The 14,074-nt window shown below is 37.1% G+C and overlaps 1 protein-coding gene across 1 annotated transcript; it reads left to right on the forward strand.

Annotated features, from left to right (window-relative positions):
• The first annotated feature begins 1,706 nt into the window (after positions 1 to 1,706).
• LOC135718086 (uncharacterized) lies at positions 1,707 to 13,647 on the forward strand. Its single transcript, XM_065240376.2, has 3 exons — positions 1,707 to 1,904; positions 8,758 to 13,421; positions 13,492 to 13,647. The coding sequence occupies exons 2-3, from the start codon at positions 10,764 to 10,766 to the stop codon at positions 13,645 to 13,647; spliced, it is 2,814 nt and encodes a 937-aa protein (XP_065096448.1). The 5' UTR covers positions 1,707 to 1,904; positions 8,758 to 10,763.
• Positions 13,648 to 14,074: the final 427 nt, after the last annotated feature.

A 14,074-nucleotide genomic window follows, 5' to 3' on the forward strand; every position in this document is an offset into this window, starting at 1 on the left:
AAACTATCAAAAGTTTCAAGCTTAGATATATAACTGTTGACAAACACACTTAATGTGAGTCACACCCAGTAATTATAATAAGCAGGAATTGCAGTAAGCAGGGTCACCTTAAGATAATCAGCTTGTTGGCAATTGTTTTATTTAATTAAATGTATAACTGTTTTCATTTCAGACTGATAAAACAGTCAGAGGGGCAGTGGCTGTTGGCAATGTTCTTGTGTGTTTTGTATTTGTTAATATTTTGTAGTCAGAAAGAGTATGAGATCACCTTTTCTTGTGCATGGTGCTTTATCACCATACGGTAAGTGCCTTTTTAACGTTTTGGATTAAACGCAAAATGTCTACATTGTTTTTTATTATACGTGATATGGGCTTTTATTAATTATATTTAATTATATTTTTTGCTTCAAAATTAATGCCAACCCTTAAAAACATGTTGACTATATTTTTAAAACAATTAAACAAGACATTTATTTAAAAAATGAAATGAGTTGGAGGTCTTTGCTGATTCGTCTGCGTTTGATCGGATTCAAGACCAAACGGAGATGCATTGCAGGCAGGTAGGATTTAGAATTTTTTAAGATCTTAAATACGTCTTGTAGAGATATGGAAGACGTATTATTCAAAGACGATCGTCAGCAGATGTAAAGATCTTTACAAGACGTATCTGAGACGTACGTGTGCTATCTGGGAAGAGATTCATAAAATATATCAAGCCATAATATGCCACATTGTTTACATATAAAGATCTTTATTCAAATATATAAATTGTTCTGTGTTGATAAACTCAACCAGCTACTTTTTTACATATAAATTCTCCAGCCTTTAAAAACATTCTCATTCTCACACAAGGGACACTTGTTGCTGGCATGCATTTTTTGTAAGTAGCCTAAGTGTTACATACTTATGAGGAAAAATTACTTCTTTTCAGTAATTTATAGTATTTGATCTTGCCAAAAACGCAGGTATTGTCAGTTTTGTTTCCTACCCTGTCAGTTTAAGATTCGAAGCAGATTCGACAGGTACGCCACCTTTCGAAATACTTGTGAAATGCACCGCTTGGTGTTTCGAATCACTTCATCACGTGACATGGGTGTTTCGAATCACATTTCGGAGCAGTGTTTCGAAACATTTACGCTTCGGGATCTCGACACAGTGTCGAAACGTCAGTTTCGTGGAAGCCATCCCTATAGGTAATCATTAGTCAATTAATGCATAGCATCTGTTTGTTCTATCTGTTTGATTCAGCGTATTAACGATATTGCTGAGATGTCTTTGTTGTGAGATATTCATTCAGACATATACATTGTACAATATGTTATTATTGTAAGTTAGTATTATGATGGATGCATGTTATACAATGAATCTTAATATGCACGTTGCAATCATTAGTATATGTCCAGACTTGTTACGATGACTTCATGCTGTATTCACGGATTAATGTCGCCCTCTTGTGGACATTCAAGCATAAGCACCCATGCTTTAGTATTTAGTGTTTCTATTACATTTATATTGTGTGTTATCTAGTTTAAATGTTTATTATGGAACATTTGTATATTTATCTTACTAAGTTTATTCTTTAATTCTTTTCAGAGACCACACACATACAACATATGTATAACTTAAAAGTCTTCAGTAAAGCAAACATCAATCAGACCCATTGAGTGCTTCTTGTAGAAACTATATGCCAAATACATGGACTTTCCCAAACACCCCTATCGTTTCATCAGCAATGGACCCTTCCAAAAGTTCGCTCTGAAGTTGCCAGGTAACGGAGCGGGAGAGAGAACTGTATAGCGGAGTTGGCTGCACGTTGTAAATAGTTTATAGACCGAAACATGTGGATTAAGTGCCAAATTATTTAAGTGTTTATTGATTATGTATACGTGTGCGTGCATCACGATGTAAGTAATCAGATATATGTAAATAAGTAACTTTATGGGACGCTTACATATTATAGTTATGACTGGTGTGATAACACGCAGATGTTTACACTTAAAACTGTTATTCGACGATAATATATTCAAACAAGTATTACTTCCTCCGGTCAGCATTCTTGTCATGTATATGTTTATATTTATTAATTTAAAATCATAAATGGTTCTTTACACGTTAACAACGCACATGCGCTCTAAGTTTTGCATAATAGCAGCGCCATTGCACGTGCACGACAGAGACAAGCACGTGAACTGTGCATGCACATAAATAACACACTTCTACATGTTTGTGTTTAAGTTTATAGTTTAAGTAGTTATAATTGAAGTATAAATGCCAAGCTGTAGTGTATTAGTTGTTATTCATTATTAATCTATTTACTAGTGGATTTATTTAACCATTGTAATATTTCCCAGGTGAAAAAAAAGTTGTATTTAATGTATTAAAAATATACTTAAAATTTAAGTAATATGTTTTTAGTACATTTGTATTCCCAACGTGCTTATTTAAAGTGTATTAAAAATATGTTAAATAGCTTTTAAATGTATTTCAAAAAAGTGTACTACAAGTACGTTGGTAATAAATATATGCTTAATTACACTTTTTAAAAGTATGCTAAACTCAAGCATACTTTTAATGTATTTCTAAAAAGTGCACTAGATGTAAGCTGGTAATAATTATATCTTTAATTACACTTTTTATAAGTATGCTAAACTCAAGCATACTTTTAATGTATTTCTAAAAAGTGCACTAGAGGTACGCTGGTAATAATTATATCTTTAATTACACTTTTAAAAAGTATGCTAAACTCATGCATACTTTTAATGTATTTCTAAAAAGTGCACTAGAGGTACACTGGTAATAAATATATCTTTAATTACACTTTTTATAAGTATGCTAAACTCAAGCATACTTTTAATGTATTTCTAAAAAGTGCACTAGAGGTACGCTGGTAATAATTATATCTTTAATTACACTTTTAAAAAGTATGCTAAACTCAAGCATACTTTTAATGTATTTCTAAAAAGTGCACTAGAGGTACACTGGTAATAAATATATCTTTAATTACACTTTTTATAAGTATGCTAAACTCAAGCATACTTTTAATGTATTTCTAAAAAGTATACTAGAGGTACACTGGTAATAAATATATCTTTAATTACACTTTTTATAAGTATGCTAAACTCAAGCATACTTTTAATGTATTTCTAAAAAGTATACTAGAGGTACACTGGTAATAAATATATCTTTAATTACACTTTAAAAAAGTATGCTAAACTCAAGCATACTTTTAATGTATTTCTAAAAAGTGCACTAGAGGTACACTGGTAATAAATATATTTTTAATTACACTTTTTACAAGTATGCTAAACTCAAGCATACTTTTAATGTATTTCTAAAAAGTACACTAGAGGTACGCTGGTAATAATTATATCTTTAATTACACTTTAAAAAAGTATGCTAAACTCAAGCATACTTTTAATGTATTTCTAAAAAGTACACTAGAGGTACGCTGGTAATAATTATATCTTTAATTACACTTTAAAAAAGTATGCTAAACTCAAGCATACTTTTAATGTATTTCTAAAAAGTACACTAGAGGTACGCTGGTAATAATTATATCTTTAATTACACTTTAAAAAAGTATGCTAAACTCAAGCATACTTTTAATGTATTTCTAAAAAGTGCACTAGAGGTACACTGGTAATGAATATATTTTTATTTACACTTTTTATAAGTCTGCTAAACTCAAGCATACATTTAACGTATTTCTAAAAAGAGCACTAGAGGTACGCTGGGAAAAAATATATGTTTAATTACACATTTAAAAAAAAAGTATGTTAAACACAAGCATACTTTTACAGAGGTTTTAGTGTATTTAGAAAAAAACATATATTTTTTTAAACATGTACATTAATTTTAATAGGCTAACATTGCAATTTCAACATCATATCATTGAACTTGCATTATATATTGATTTCACAAAGTTAGTCCACATAAATTTGTTAGTGTTTATATTCAAACAACACACGTGACGGACCTGACTAAACCTCATTGGTTCTTGGGATTCAGTACGTCACATTGGCTTCCTGATTCAGTTGTTCGATACACAACGTGCGTGATCGTTGGTAAATGTGGATTAAAAGTTGAAACTAAAACTGTTAAATTATATATAGTGATCATCAGAGGACTTGGCTGAAACAACGCGATTCACATGGATTACTTCGGCGATGTTTTTTATTGCTGTTGCGATTAACTTTTTGAAATGTGAGCAGTTTTTAAGTTATCAAGTGGATCTGACATCGAGGGGAAATATACGTTTCTTGGATTTCATTAAAGTACATCGGTTTTTGTTTGAAGATGAATGAGAGAACATGAGGGTAAGTTAAGTGATGACAGATTTTTGCTTTTTATTTTTAGTGAACTATTAAATAAGTAGAACTTTTAGTATTACAGTATGTCTTAATTTTAACCCAGCTTCTTAAAGCGTGTATGTTGTGTGGCTTTTGGAACATAACGTTAAATTTTTTTTGTGAGTAAAGTTAGGCATTTCATTTCTCTTGTTGTATTTCAGAAATCATAACAGCCTGTCTTTTTTTAGCACAGCGGCATTCAAATTGACCAATCAGAGCCGAGAATATCTAATAAGTCGAAGTAGAGATGAACAGATGAAGATACAGCCCGTAAAAATACTTATTCTTGGTGGTAAGTTTTTAGTTCTACAGTATTTGTATAACATTTAGATAACTTTTACGTTTTTCTAATGCTAATGTTTAAAGAGTAACTAAACCCTAAACCAACTTTTTTAGTTAATGATCTGTAAGAATGATGCTTTATTAGTGTAAGTTTTTTGACATTTGGATATAAAGTGTTTCAATACTACAATATATGTTGTAAAACGTCTGAGTGCTGCCCTCTTCAGGTTGAACGGTGGCTACTGGCAGGGCTCGAAATTGCGAATATTTTGGTCGCATATGCGACCGAAATTTAATCTGTGCGATCTTAAAATATATTTGGGAGCATTTCTGCGACTGCCCATTTTGTTGTGGTGCGACTTGATTTAGATTGTGATGCTGCGTGCTGTTGTCCCAGGTTCAGTGTTCTCTCCAACGTTACATAACCAATCAAATTTCACCATTAAGTTCTTACGTTTAATGAAGACCGCAGATTGGCTAATATGAGCGTCAGTCATTCCTTGTTGCCGTGCTACGTTGGTACGTGAAGCGCGAAAAGTGAAAGACGAACCGCGAGCATGACGAGAACAAGCCGACTACAGCCAATGTTACTACTGTAATTAATCAGACGATCCGGATTCAAATGCGACTCCACCACCGGAAAATATGACTTGACGTTAAACCTTTCAGAGAGAGTGGCTTAAAGATTTCGAGTGTCTCCGCTATGAAAATGGCTCGATGTAACTTAATGTGTTTACTGTAAATCCTGTAAAACGGCGTTGGTGGCGGAATCAAAACATTTTAAGCGCCAGACCTTGCTTAAACATGGCGAAAGTGCCAAAAACACAAATAGTGTCATGACAAATGTGTTCATTATTGATGGAGACACCGACCTGTCTGTCAAAGAGTGTTTGATAGTGTATGTGCGCATGCGCTGGTGAATGGACATACGACAAACATCCTTGTGGTCCATGTTGATGTGGAACACGACAATGTTGATGGTATGTTTTTATAAAAAAATATATTTTTTAAAACATATTTAGTAGTAATAGCATCCTGGTAATGCAGTTATCAATACCAATATTAGCCTTCTATATTAAGCCTTCTATATTAAGGTCACTTTTGTAAATGTCCCAATTAATCAGTGTTTTACGTGTTTGCTAGATTTTCTATTGTAATCTTAATCATTTTACCTGTAATCTGTAATTGGTAAATTATTATTGCTATACTATTTCAAAAGCAGTTGGGTATTAATTTAGGAATCTATGCAGTAAAAAAAATAAAATAAAAGACCAAATTTTAAAAGCTGGCCATAGGATATGTAAAGCCTGGTGGTTGCATTTTATTTTAATAAAATAAATCTATTAACATATACATTGTAGTTGTGGTGCTTTTTAATTTTTGGATGGATGCGCCTAAATTTTTGCTGGTGCTCCTAACTCTTTAAAGTTGTGAGCACCAGTGCTACCAAAAAAAGTTAATTTTGAGCCCTGTACTGCAGTTGAATTTTCCTATTGGATGTTGGACCGGACACTTTTAGACAACATTACAAAGACAATAATATATTACTAACGTGATTAGCCTGCTGGACGAATTGTAAAAAACAGCACAATGTAAGCACTGCTAGTACAGGCTAGCTGAATATATCTTAATGATTACAGAGATAAGACAACACATAAAACTTGCAACCTTTCTCAGTTTGCACATCTGGACAATTCTTCACACATCATAGGTTGTAAATTTGGGTAAATCCAGCAAACAAGTAATTTTAGCGATTCTGCTGTCACTCTGCTTTAAATCTCCCGCATCAGAAACTTAAGAGCAGCCTTGAGTCAAATGTGGAAGTTAAGCGTGCATAGAGTCCATTGGCATGACTTCTGATTTCCTTAAATCTCCTTAAACAGAGGTGAACTTTTCTTGTAAGCAAGACCACAATAGACATGTCAATGGAAAATGCCCTTGGTTAAAATAAAACACAATTATCAAAGTAAAGAATATCCTGTAATACACACAGGTTGCATTATATCAGTGTCAGTGAGTTAAGCCTCCTATAACCCTTTGTTCAATGTAACTTGTAGAGTGCCATGTAGCGACGGATCAAACGGACACTCATGTCAAGCTTGATGAGGACACAGTCAAAGCTTTAAAAGGTAAACTGAGAAGTTAACAAAATTCTAATGCATATGTTCATTAATTATTGGTTAATTTTGTATATATTCTGTTTCCTTTTCACAGACCTTGTGATTAAGTCTTCAGTGTCTGAATGGCAAGAAGAAGTGACCCTCCACTTAAACGTGACATTTAAACTGCTCTGTGTTTTGGTTCAGCCATTTGTAGGTTTATCTCGAGTAAGTTCAAATGCACTTATTTTTTGGTCCAGTAACTTTTTGTTTAGAGAATTACATCATTATGATTATATAATTATTCAATGGTTGCATATTCATAGTGTACTTTTCATATTGATGTATTAATGTTCCACAATTTGATAAAAGTAGCTCATTGCATTTCACTGATCTTTGTTTTATATTGTAAACTCATTTCAATAGCAGTAAATACATACTTAGTTGTTTCTTTAACATTTAATTAGTTGTTAATGATGGAAGAAACCGGTTCGTATGTATGAATACAGAATAGGTATCATTTTAGAATGAGTTAAAACATGTTTTGGTGGCAAACATGCAGGTAAAATAGTACATGTATAACATTCTAATAGTAAACTTGACTGTAATTCAAATGTCACATACAGTACATTAGAAATTATTTATTTTATGTATACAAATGTGTGGGCAATATATTATTATTTTATTTTGTATGCTATATTATTTATGTAATATTATTATATCTGAAATTATTAAATTACATTTATAAATGTTTAAAAGGTGGGTTCAAATGTGCTTCAAGTTGTAACTGAATACAATTTTAGAAAATAGCACAGTTGAGTACACTTAGATTGTCTTAAGTTTGTCTTAGTATATTTTAGTCTTAGTCTTTTAGTATATTAAGCACAATTTACTGCACGAAAATAAAGAGCTTTTGGTACCTTAAGGTTGTGAACTTAAAGTGTATTTTAGTGAACTTTTTCACCTGGGAATACATTTGGTATATTATTTTAACACACTACTAGTATATTTTAAAGTAGATTCATAAATGTTTAAAGGTGGGTTCAAGTTGTAATTAAAGATATTTTTTAAATACAGACCTAGTATGTTAAAATTACATTTTAGTTCAACTTCATGGTGTCTCAAAAAAGCACAGTTGAGTACACTAAGATGGTTTTAAGTTCATCTTAAAAAGTACTTAATACTACTTTTTAGTATACTAAGTTCAAAATTAGTGTGTGAAAATAGAGCACTTTTAGTATAATGTGGAAAGTGTACTTAAATAGTGTATTTTAGTGAACTTGTTTCACCTGGGAATACATTTGGAATATTATTTTAACATACCATTAGTATACTTTAAAGTATATTTAAAAATGCTTAAAGGTGGGTTCAAGTGTACTTTAAGTTAAAATGAAATATATTTTTTTAAATACAGACATAGTATGTTAAAAATACATTTTAGTTCAACTTCATGGTGTCTCAAAATAGCACAGTTGAGTACACTAAGATGGTATTAAGTTCATCTTAAGAAGTATTAAATACTACTTTTTAGTATACTAAGTTCAAAATTAGTGTGCGAAAATAGAGCACTTTTAGTATATTGTGGAAAGTGTACTTAAATAGTGTATTTTAGTGAACTTTTTTCACCTGGGAATACATTTGGAATATTATTTTAACTTACCATTAGTATACTTTAAAGTATATTTAAAAATGCTTAAAGGTGGGTTCAAGTGTACTTCAAGTTATAATTAAATATATTTTTTTTAAATACAGACCTAGTATGTTAAAAATACATTTTAGTTCAACTTCATGGTGTCTCAAAATAGCACAGTTGAGTACACTAAGATGGTATTAAGTTCATCTTAAGAAGTACTAAATACTACTTTTTAGTATACTAAGTTCAAAATTAGTGTGCGAAAATAGAGCACTTTTAGTATATTGTGGAAAAGTGTACTAAGTGTACTTAAATAAAGTGTATTTTAGTGCACTTTTTTTTCACCTGGGTTACTTATATATATTCATGTTTGTACTTTATTGATCTGTTTCAGAACCACACATTTCTTATTCAATAAACAAACCAACATTTCTTGAGATATCGTTGTCTTGACCAGCAACCTGTAGCCTTCAGCAATCCAACCAGTGGTTGAAAAAGAGATTTTACATGGTCCTTCGAGCCGGATGCTGACTGGCTACAGAGATGTCTCAACCAAGGAAAGAAGCACCTGTTGTACGTCCACGACGACAAGTTAAACCCCCAGCTCATTTGGTAGATTACGAGCTTGGTGATCCATTACAGCATCTACAGCCACTCCCTATGACAGGGCGAAGCAGAGTACAGCCCCCAAGCAATGCAGATAATTCCAGATCGACTTCGCCTATAAGTCAGGTGGCAGAGTATGAGAAATGGAGATTAGAAGATGAGTGGTATGCGTCTGATGAACAAGGAGAAGATGTCGAGCTTAAAGCTATATTACGTACAGTGCAGAATGATAGCGCTGATTTACGTCGTCAAACTAGTCAGCTGCCATTGATCATGTCGGCATTACAGGAGATGCGAATGCAGAATGCCATGTTACATCAGGAGCTACAAAGCCTGAAAGCAGAACAGAGAGCTCAGTCAGTAATACCACCACCCGCATCCTTCGTTCCAGTGGCTAGTCCAGAGACCTCATACTCATATCATCCAGTGCCAGCTCCACGGACAAGAGCGCCACCACCTGCTTCCATGAGAGCACTGCACCCAGTTCAAAAGGACGAGTACACTGACTTAACTGAGGACTTCAGGAATTTAGACATTTCTTCCTTCGCTCACGAGAGAGTACAATCACGAGTACGACACAGCAGTCCGTTTCAACCCAGATATCCCCCATCTTCTCAGCACATCTCATCTCATCAGTCAAAGTTTGAGACTCCAGTACATGAGCAAATGCCACCTACTCCTCCAAATAAGACTCAAGATGTTAGTCAGCCTTCATTTACACAGGAGAAAACATACAAGGGCCCTGCTCCAACCATTCCCTTTCTAACATCTGCTGATCCTAGACAATTCTCTAGACTAAAAATAGCCCTTGAGAACATTCTGCCTGAGGATGCAACCGAGCATTTTAAATTTCAGATACTTACTGACCACCTGAAGCTGGAGGAGGCACTTCTTGTGTCAGATTCATACAGTAATTCAAGGTTTCCTTTTACTAATACCATGAGAGCACTAAACAAAATGTACGGTCAACCCCACCAGTTAGCCTTACAACGCATCGCAGATCTGATGGATGGACCAAACATTCGTAGCGGTGATGTGAAAGCTTTCCGGCTGTTTGGACTCCATGTACGCTCATTGGTTAGTATGTTGGAACAACTTGGCCAGAATGGAATGACTGAGCTGGAGTGTGGATCACATGTTTCCAGACTTATGAGCAAACTACCACATGACCTCAGGTCCAGTTTTAAGAGGTAAATACATCCTCTGGGAGTTACCATTCCTACATTACTGGACTTCGCCGAATGGCTTGAGTACGAGCTTCAGGTTCAGGAAGACCACACTGATTACAGCCCGCAACTCAAACAAGTGTCATCGGTTCAGAGAAAGGAAATGAGGAAAGAGTATAAGCAAAACCGCAAACCCACTGCCATTTTCCTTGGAACAGAGAAACCAAAGGCTGCTTCAGTATCGCTAGCTGATCAACAGAGACCAACTGCTGCTAAGAGAGAATTGGTGAATGCTTACTGTGCATACTGTGATAACAACAGACATTACCTGAATAACTGCGAGAGCTTTAAGTAACTCAGCAAAGAACAGAAAGTGACTTGGATTAGGAGCCAGAATAGATGCTGGCGCTGTGGACGCGGTCACCAAGCAGCGTACTGCACTCTGAAAGTTCTCTGTCAAACCTGTAACAGAAAGCACTTGGTTGCACTACATGATGTAAATGAGAAAGGTAGAGAAACAGAAGAATCTGTTCCGACCAGTGCAGTACTATATGTTGATCGTCCCACCTGTGACAACAAGATTCTGTTAAAAGTGACCAAAGTTTTGCTCAGAAATGGCAACAAAGCTATGGAGGCTTATGCTGTACTTGATGATGGGTCAGAGCGAACCATTATCCTAAATGATGCAGTACAGAAGCTAAAACTGAAGGGACAGCCAGAGGACTTAGCCCTTCGCACAGTCAGGCAAGAGACACAGACCATTCATGGGGCGGCTGTAACATTCACAGTGTCTTCAATGGATAACCCTCGTAAGGTTTTCAGGATTCGGAGTGCCTTTACAGCTGATAGCCTGGGACTAGCGGAGCACACCCACCCAGTAAAGGTACTTCAGAAAAGATACAAACACCTTGTAGGTCTGCCGCTTCAGCATTTTCACAATGTGAAACCTGTGATTCTTATTGGTTCTGACTGCCCTCACCTCATAACACCCATAGAACCAGTCAGACTAGGCCCACCGGGTGGCCCTGCTGCTGTGAGAACACGCTTGGGATGGACATTACAGGGTCCAGCACAAGATATAACAACCAGATTTTCCCCACAGCATTGTCTCTTCACTAGCCTGCGACCCATTGACAGCCTGTATGCTGATGTGGAGAAACTGTGGAAAATGGACATCCTCCCATTTCAGAGTGAGAAAGTACTAACAAGGTCACGACAAGACCAGGAGTCCATACAGCTACTCCAAGACAAAACAGTGAGAGTAGACGTTGATGGAGTCCAGCGATATGCAACCCCTCTGCTACGTGTTAAGAACATGCCATTCCTTCAGGCACCCAAAGAAGCTGTACTGCCACAATTACGGGGAATTGAAAATCGGTTGGAAAGAAAACCTGATCAAGCAGCAGCATACCAGGAAGAGATAGTCAGGTTACAGAAAGCCGGCTACATCATGAAACTCAACCATGAGCAGGTGAAACAGCCCAAGGAAACTTGGTACATACCACACCATATGGTAGAGCATAATGGAAAGAACAGGGTCGTATTCAACTGTTCATTCACATACAAAGGCCAAAATTTAAATGAGTTCTTGCTACCTGGTCCAACACTCAGTCCTTCTCTCCTGGCAGTTCTACTACGTTTCAGAGAACATTCCATTGCAGTTAGCAGCGACATTCGTGGTATGTTCCATCAGGTGCGCCTTCTGCCTGAAGACAAGCCGCTGCTGCGATTCCTATGGAGAGATTTACAGAAAGATAAACCGCCAGAGGTATATGAATGGCAAGTGCTTCCCTTTGGAACTACATGCAGTCCCTGCTGTGTTACATTTGCTTTACAGAAGCATGTTCAGGATCACAGTGAGTCCATAGACACACAGGTTTCCGTGGAGAAATCTTTTTATGTTGACAACTGCCTTCAAAGCTTTGTCTCCAGTGAAATGGCCAAAGACCTAGTAGACAGACTCCGCAGTCTCTTAAGCTCGGGAGGCTTTGACTTAAGGCAGTGGGCGAGCAATGATCCATCAGTCATCAGTCACTTACCAGCTGACGTTCAATCCCATAGCAGTATTCAGTGGCTTAGTGAAGGTCATCAGAACGCACAGGAGTCAACTCTTGGTTTGCACTGGCACTGTTTATCAGACACCTTGTCATATAAACCTCGCAATCTTGACCACTCCCCACCTACAATGCGGAGCATCTACCATGTTCTAGCCAGCCAGTATGACCCCATTGGCTACATTGTGCCATTTACTACACGAGCCAAAGTAATTGTGCAGAGATTATGGGACAAGAAGAGAGAGTGGGATGACCCTAGATTGCCTGAGGAACTGTTAAGCTCATGGAAAGCCTGGGTGAACGAGCTGGACGAATTACAAAACATCAACTGGCCGAGGTGTTACTGTAGCAAAGAGCTCGATCATCATACTAGTGTGAGGCAGATTCATATTTTCTGTGATGCTTTAGAGCAAGCTTACGGCTCCGTAGCATACCTGCGGACGGAAGACCAGGGTAGAGTGGAAGTAGCCTTTGTCACCGCCCGATCCCGTGTAGCTCCTAAGAAACAGCAAACCATTCCTCGCTTGGAGCTATGCGCCGCTCTGACTGGCGCACAACTTGCAAAAGTTTTGAGAACAGAGCTAACTTTGCCTATCCAAAGCATTACTCTGTGGTCTGATTCCACAACTGTGCTTAACTGGCTTCTGTCACAATCTTGCCGATTCAAAGTGTTTGTAGGCACCAGAGTGGCTGAAATACAGGAGCTCACGGAGTCTGATACCTGGAGGTATGTGCCTTCACAGGACAACCCTGCAGATGACATCACGAAAGGTAGATCTATCCGTGACATAGGCCGTGAAAGCAGATGGTACAGTGGGCCCAAATTTCTTAGCCAAACATCTCATAGCTGGCCAGATGTGCTGTCGCTAACCACCACTAATCATGACAACGAACTGAGAAAGTCAGCCTTTTGTGGTTTAACAGCTTCCACTGTGCCTACCCCAGACCTGCAGCAGTACTCAACCTATACAGATTTGCTAAAGGCCTATATTCAACATGACAATACACCAACAGCAGATGACTATAAAGGAGCAGAGCTGGCAGCTCTTCGTAAGATTCAAACTGACTCCTTCGCAGAGGAACTGTCATGCTTAAGAGCAAACAAACCCTTGCCAAAACATAGTCGACTGTTATGCTTAGCTCCTGTATTCGATGATGTCATAGAACTTATACGTGTTGGTGGCCGCCTCCGTCAGATCAGCCAACTGGAAGAAGATGCCATTCATCCTAATGTCCTTGACTCACGCCACCCAATTACCAAACTAATAATCAAAGAATATGACAATCAATTGCATCACCCAGGGCCAGACAGGGTGTTTGCTGAGCTTCGAAGAAAGTACTGGGTGTTACGGGGACGAGCAGCAGTCAAAAGTCATCAACGGCAATGCACAGAGTGTCAAAGATGGCGGGGACAACCACACCCTCCCAAAATGGCAGATCTTCCTCAGGCCAGATTAAGGATCCATCAACCAGTATTTTATTCCACGGGTGTAGACTGTTTCGGACCTTACACTATAAAAGTGGGACGAAGGAATGAAAAGAGATGGGGAATCATTTTTAAATGCATGACCTCACGGGCAGTCCATATTGATATACTTACCAGTATGGACACAGATTCCTTCTTGATGGCCCTACGGAGATTCATAGCCAGACGCGGCAAACCCTTTGAGCTCTTGGCAGACCAGGGTACCAATTTCAGAGGAGGAGAAAGAGAACTAAGAGAATCGTTTATGGCTCTTCATCCTGAGTTACAAGCTCACCTCGCCAGCCAGCAGATAAGATTTCTCTTTAACCCACCCAGTGCACCTCACTTCGGAGGATGCTGGGAGAGAGAAATACGTTCTCTAAAGGCAGCGCTTCAAGTCACACTTGGGGCCCAGACGGT

The sequence above is a fragment of the Paramisgurnus dabryanus genome, chromosome 11, assembly GCF_030506205.2.
Source record: "Paramisgurnus dabryanus chromosome 11, PD_genome_1.1, whole genome shotgun sequence".
Lineage (NCBI taxonomy): Eukaryota > Metazoa > Chordata > Actinopteri > Cypriniformes > Cobitidae > Paramisgurnus > Paramisgurnus dabryanus.